The sequence below is a fragment of the Emiliania huxleyi genome, assembly GCF_000372725.1.
Source record: "Emiliania huxleyi CCMP1516 chromosome Unknown EMIHUscaffold_13, whole genome shotgun sequence".
NCBI classification, from domain to species: domain Eukaryota; phylum Haptophyta; order Isochrysidales; family Noelaerhabdaceae; genus Emiliania; species Emiliania huxleyi.
In genome coordinates, this window is record NW_005201287.1 from 1,050,453 (window position 1) to 1,056,736 (window position 6,284).

Consider the following 6,284-nt stretch of genomic DNA (forward strand, 5'->3'; position numbering starts at 1 on the left):
CTGCCGGGCAGTCCGACCTCGTCGACACCGCCTCCGCCGCGACCTCCCAAGCCGACGAGGTCGTCGCCGCCGTCAACGACATCGAGATCGAGCACGGTTTCGCCACCAGGAACGACGCCAGGCACAGCGCCGCTGCTCAAGCCGCCAGCGCCAGCGCCGCCGCCAAAACCGCCACGCAGGCACTCGTAGCCGCCAGCGACAACACCCACACCATCGTCGCCGACCTCTCCGCCTGCGAGAGGTGAAGGCATGGCATCCGACGCGCATGCTTTCCACAACTCGTAGACGAGATCCGCGTCTCCCTCCTCGTCGCAGCTGGATGCGCCAATGTCCAGCCTCGGCGGCGACTCGGGCCGCTCGCCGGCAACCTTTGCAGCCTTTGCAGGACTTGCAGCCCAGTACTTACGTTTTCTCCACTGGCTGATCGCGACGCCGCGGATCACGTGCACGCCCTCGACGCGGCAAAGTACCGTCTGCACGTCCATGGGGGTCTTGGCCTCGCGTATGGATGGCATGAACTGCCAGGCCAGCTCCTTGCTGTCCGGATGCAAGATTGATTTTCGACACCAGCACGGCTTAAACTTCGTGTACTTCTGATGCTTGTTGGGCATTCGTTTGACTTGCAATCGTCCCAGCTTGGTATGACCTTGGTACGACCCAAATCTCGCCCTCGATTTCTTTCCCAGACTTTTCGGTGCCCGTCGTTTCCACGTTATTTTCAGCGCCGTTTGCGCCCGGACATGATTTTTTTGGCGCTCGGGCATTCCCCTGCGCGATTTCTTTTCACGAGAGCAAGTAGAAGGTGTCCGTCCCCTTCCGCTCGACGCTGGAGTCACGGTCCCCGACGCCACGCCAGCCCCAGCTTGCTGCACAGCAACTGCGCCACAGCGGCGTCCCGGCCGCGGCCTGCTTCACCCGCTGTAATTACAGAAATTCTCCTGCTGTAATTGCTTCTACAACAGGCTCAAATCTCGAAAGCCACGCCTCATGCCGATCCTGGCTCTACCACCGCCAATCACACCACCGCCGCCACGCCCACCCCACGCCGTCAGGCCAAGGACGTCAAACAGACCGGGCCTACACCGCGTTATCACCGGCCTTGCCACCGGTACGGTACGGGCGGGGGCCGCACCACCGGCCTCACCGCGCACCACCGGCCTCACCACCACCGCCACCACCCTCCGCACCGCCCCTCCTCCGCCCTCCCTGTTGTCGCAGACGCCTCCCTCGCGGGGATTTACGCCGCCTCTCCGCCGCCTTTCCGCCATCCTCGCCTCCGCCCGCCGCCCTCGCCGCCGCCGCCCTCACACCCGCCGCCGCTGCCGCCGCCGCCGCCGCCACCCTCGCTGCCGCCGCCCGCCCCGCCGCCGCCCTCGCCTCCGCCGCCGTCCGGGATGCCGCCGCTCTCGCCCTCGCCTCCAGCCGCGCCGCCCCCGTCGCCGCCTGCCCGCCCCGGCGCCCTCCCCACGGCGGTGCTGTGCGCGCCTTCGCACAGTGGCGCCACTGTGCCAGTTACTGTCCCTGCGCCAGTGACACCAGAGCCTTTTTTTTCACGGATTCAAGATCAAAGATTACCTGCGCTTCGCTCGCCATCCCGAGATCACCCACACACGACCGTATTACACATTTGCACCCCGACTCACGGTCTCACATTTGCACCCCGACTCAAACCTCTTGCGACGCACCGCGGTGATCACTCGCGTCTTCATCAGCCTCATCGCCGCAGCCCGGCGCTCCGTCGCCTCCGTCGAGCGCCGCGATCGCCTCGGCGACCGTCTCGTCGTCGAGCTCGAGCTCGTCGACGGCCGCGCCCAGCAGGGGCGCGTCTCCCGCCTCGCTCGCGCTCGCCTTGGCGGTCGCCGCCGCCCCGGCCGCGTACGCCGCGTTGCCGATCGCGGCCCGCGCCGAGAGGTTGTACCACGCCCAATACGTCTCCCGGAAGCTCTCGCCCAGCGATGCGGCCGCGCCCACCGCGAGCGGCTCGACGGCTGCGTTCTCGGCCTGGGGTTCGCGCTGCCAGCGCAGCCGCACCGCGCCGCCGCAGTGCACGCACCGCCGCTCCTCGAACCGTGCGACCGTGGTCGGCCACTCGATGGAGGGTCGGCCTGCGCAGTCCTCCGAGCCGCACTCGAGGATGCAGATGTCCTCGCTCCGCCGCCGCACGCGCCCGTACACCTCTGCCGGTGTGCCCGCCGTCGGAAGCACGTGCAGAGCCCCCACACGCAGGATCGAGCCCTGCAGCTTCGCCGGAAGCTTCCGCAGCATCCGCAGCTCGCGCGTGCGGTCCCTGCGATCCAGCCCGAACGCGATCGCGTCGTCCTCCGACCGAGGGGCCCACGCGTGCGTCGAGAGCATCGCCATCCGCAGCGCCGGCGCAGCGCGCAGCCGCTCCTGCCCCTCCTTGTAGAGCCGAAGCTGGTGCGCCTCCACCGCGTCGCTCTCCGCCTCACCCTTCCGATGGCGGAGCCGGAGCTGCGCCGCCTCGTACTCGTCCACCTCCTCGCCGCCACCGGCCGCACGCGCGCTCGCCTTGAAATACTTCGGCAGCAGCGCGACGCCGAGCCGCCGCTGCAGCTTGCGTCGTGCGCTCGCCACCTCCTCCACCGCCTCCGCCACCTTCGCGTCGCTGCGCGCCGCCTGCCGCTCCGGGCACGCCTGCGGCAGGTCGCCGAAGCCGCGCACGCCACCCACCTCCGGCACACGCGACGCCGAGAGCGACGTCAGCGGCGCGCGCTCCACGCTCCCGAGCGCGTCGCGCCGCATCCAGTAAGCGCCGAGATCGCGCGTGCGCAGGTCTGCGCGATACACCCGATTCATCGTCCGAGAGTTGACCTGGCGGTGGCCCAGCACTCGCGCAGCGACGGCGCCGTCGCCCGCCGACGCCGGCTGCTCGCACGCGTCTTTGCGCAGGCTCCACGCGCCCACCTTATGCCGGCTCATGCCAAGCTGGCGCCCCGTCTCGATCAGGCGCCGGCAGAGTCGCTGCACGTCGAAGCTCTCGGTGAACAAGAAGAGGCCCGTCGCCTCGTCGACGCCTGGGAACAGAGGCCGGTCCAAGGCCGCCTTGTCGAGCACCCAGCCATCCGCTCGGCACGCCGCCACTAGCGCCGGGAGCGTCTCGTAACCCGTGTCCGCCAGCTCGAGCCCGGCGAACCCGCTCGGCTCGGCCACCTTGCGACGCAGCGCCGCCGCGCTCGCTTCGCTCAGCTTCGAGTAGCACGCCCTGAAGCTTCCGCAGCGCAGCAGCAGGCGCACCATCGCCAGCGTCCCGATGCGCATCATCTGGTCCGAGTCGGGCGTGATCGCCGTCCCAAACTCGTAGCACGCGTAGTACTCGCCCTTCTTCCGCGCAAAGGTCACCTCCATCCGGATGAGGGCCTCGAAGTCGCCCTCGGTCATCACGCCCGCCCCGCCTAGTCCCCGCAGCAGCTCATCCGCGGCGATGGACAGGTCGCCCATCGTCAGCGGCGGCAGCTCGTGCCTGCCGGCGAGCGGCACGGCTCAGTGTCATCTCGCCCCATCGCACGCCAACGCCACCGTTCTACTCGCCTCTCTCTCTCTCTCTCTCAGCGGGAGACGCGCGCCAGTGGCTGTCCGAATCGGCCGCGTCCGCCGCGTCGTTCACCGCCATGCCCGGCCGGCACCCGGTCTGCCGCGCGAAGCACAAGTAGGCGTTCATGATGAAGGCCACGTTCACCTCGAACGGCTCCATCAGCTGCGTGTCCTGCATCTGGTACTCTCCCACCTGGAAGAGGTGCTGCTTCGTGCACGGCTTCGTCGTCGCCTCGCGCAGCTCGGCCATCGTCCGCCGGCTCGCCACCGCGCTCGCCCTCTCGCTCGCCGCCCGCTGCGCCGCCTCACTCTGCCCGTGCGACGCGCTCTCCTGCGCCGCCTCGCGGCCCGCCGCCCGGCCGGCGGCTCCTGCCGCGTCCTTCATCCCGCCGCCGCCGCCGTCGTACAGCGACATCACCTGCTTGGTCACCAGCCGCCAGTACTGCCTCGCGTCGTCCGGCATCGCCGGCCAGATCTCGCGCCACACGTGGTTCTTCATGTGCTGCAGCGCGACGTAGACCGTGTTCTCGCCGCGCCCCGTGCGCACCGTCGGCTCCTCGTCCCGCGCGTCGCCCCGCTCGGTCGCGTGCCACCGGCTCGCCCTCGGCGCGGTGATTCGCGTCGTCGCCAGCCACTTGCCGAAGCGGATCGTCCACCGCACCGTCGGGTGCAGACCGAGGGCCGTCCGCTGCATCGGCACGCTCTTCCCCGCCGCGGCCTGCGTCGCCAGGAACTCGCGCAGCCGCAGGCGCACGCGCCGAAGCTGCACCGACAGCGCCGGCCCGTGTGGCGCTAGCATCGGCCGCCCATCGCCGCACGCGGCCTCCTCCTGCCGCTCGTCATCCTCCGCCTCGAGGGCGTCCGCCAGCGCGCTGCGCCGCACACCCCGGCGCACAGGAGGCGGCGCCGGCCGCACCTCGGCCGCCTCGGCGTCGCCCGCGGCACGGGCGCCCCGCTCGCCGTCCGCGCGGTCCATCGCCGCATCCCCATCCCCGTCTGCGGCAGCGCCGCCTGCGCCCGTGCCGGCCTGCTCTGCGACGGCTCGCCACCGCTCGTCGTCCAGCATGTGCCACCACCGCCGATCCGGGTAGCCGTCGTACTCGACCTGGTGCGCGATCCGTCCGTCCCCGTCCTCCTCCCGCGCCATGACGGTCGCAGGGTACCACCGCTCACTGTCGCAGAAGATCTCGAGGCGCGATCCGGTGGACAGGACAGTGTGGCCGTCGAGCGCCGCCCTGGCATCCTCGCGCTGTCGCTTCCGCCGCTTCGCCTTCGTCTCCTTGCTGCGCAGCAGGGTGTAGTTCGGGCCCACCTCCGCCACGCTGTCCAGCAGCTGGGCGGCGCTCGCCATCTCGACCGCGTCGTCCTCCGGCGGAAGCTCCGCGTCGCCCGCGGCCGCTTCCCGAGCGCGCTCGTCGCGCATCCGCTCGTGGTGGGCCTGCCGACGCGCCACGCCGGCGCCCGTGTGCCTCGCCGCCGCGTCCGGTGACCGCATCGGTCGCTGCCACAGGTCGTCCCACAGGTCGTACCAACAGGTCGTCCCAAAGGGGACGCATCCAAACCGCCGCATTTCGCCCGCCGAAAAGTCTCCCACTCGCTCTGCCCCAATCTCGAACCAATCTCGAGTCGTCTCACTAGTTACATACATACCTGGAAAAACCCGGGTATACCCGGGTAATACCCGCACTTTTGCATGGTTTCGCCCCCGGGACCACACCGACAGCCGCTACAACTACTTAAAACCCCGCATACCACTTTCGCATACCACTATACCATACCACTCCAAAACTAATCAAAATATCGCCAAATACCAGTCTCATACCGGTAAAGATTGCACACTGCGTGCACGTCCACTGTCTACCAGGCCCTGGTCGCACACTGGACTGCCACTGAGCTGCGCTGGTGCGGAAACTCAGCATCAGGATCTACTGGCGCTCTTCTCGCAGCCGCAAAAAAGAATTTTTATAATATTCCTGTAGGCGCGGCGCGCCACGGTGAGAGGCGGATCTTCACGGCCGCAAGTTTGTGTGAAAGGAGGCGGTCTTCCCGTGGATCCTCGCGCGCTCCCACCGGCAGGAGGGCGCCCGCCGCCGTCTTCCCGGGCGAGCTCAACTTGTCGGCAGATGTTCAGTGTAAAAACTTTTTCATCGTGGCCGCCAATGCCAGCGAACGCGAACATACTCGCATCGATCTCGCTCTCGCACGACATTTGCGATTTGGATTTTCAGGATTCATCTCCGCGGACGCGCGGAGACTACTGCGCTCGTGTCGCGCGCGGCGCCACCCCCCCCCCCCCCCCCCCGGGGGGCGGGCCATTGCCCTAACTCACCTACTGCCTCACACACCCGAGGGCGGAGCAAGCGAGAGGCCTGCAGGCTGCTAAAGAGCGCAGGCCAGCTCCTCCTCGCCCGCCCTCGGTGCGCCCAGAACCGAGAGAAGCAGCCCTGCCTCGCCCTCCCTACTTTTGTTGCCGCGCCGGAGGGGCGGGGAGTCAGTCCGAGTCGGACAGCTCGCGCGTGAAGAGCGTGCTCGACGGGTGGAGCCCCAGCTCCGACAGCGAGGAGCCGCGCAGCTCGCGCCCAAACTCCTTGCGCGGGTAGCTCGAGGCGAGGCCGAACTCCTCCCCGTCGGGGTCGGACGCCTCGACCCAGTCAACCACAGCCTGCAGCGGCGCCTGTCGCAGACGGCGATGCGTCAAGAAGCGCTCTCCCTCCTCCCACTCCCCCCCCCCC

General features: G+C 69.0%; 3 protein-coding genes across 3 annotated transcripts in view; all 3 read right to left on the minus strand.

Moving 5' to 3' along the window:
* EMIHUDRAFT_98319 (hypothetical protein) overlaps positions 1 to 611 on the minus strand; it is a gene marked incomplete at both ends in the record, with an annotated part of 6,791 nt that extends 6,180 nt beyond the window's left edge. The window contains one exon of the mRNA XM_005789302.1: positions 44 to 611. Within this exon, the coding sequence (XP_005789359.1) occupies positions 44 to 611 (568 nt within the window). The remainder of the gene's footprint in view (positions 1 to 43) is intronic.
* A 1,054-nt stretch (positions 612 to 1,665) lies between these two features.
* Positions 1,666 to 5,122, minus strand: EMIHUDRAFT_98320 (hypothetical protein; the record flags this gene model as incomplete). Its single annotated transcript, XM_005789303.1, has 2 exons — positions 1,666 to 3,481; positions 3,645 to 5,122. 2 exons carry the CDS (start codon positions 5,120 to 5,122, stop codon positions 1,666 to 1,668), a joined length of 3,294 nt encoding a protein of 1,097 aa, XP_005789360.1.
* Positions 5,123 to 6,043: 921 nt separating this feature from the next.
* The window catches only part of EMIHUDRAFT_201263 (hypothetical protein), a gene marked incomplete at both ends in the record, with an annotated part of 1,728 nt that continues 1,487 nt past the window's right edge, over positions 6,044 to 6,284 (minus strand). Inside the window, one exon of the mRNA XM_005789304.1 lies at positions 6,044 to 6,226. Within this exon, the coding sequence (XP_005789361.1) occupies positions 6,044 to 6,226 (183 nt within the window). The remainder of the gene's footprint in view (positions 6,227 to 6,284) is intronic.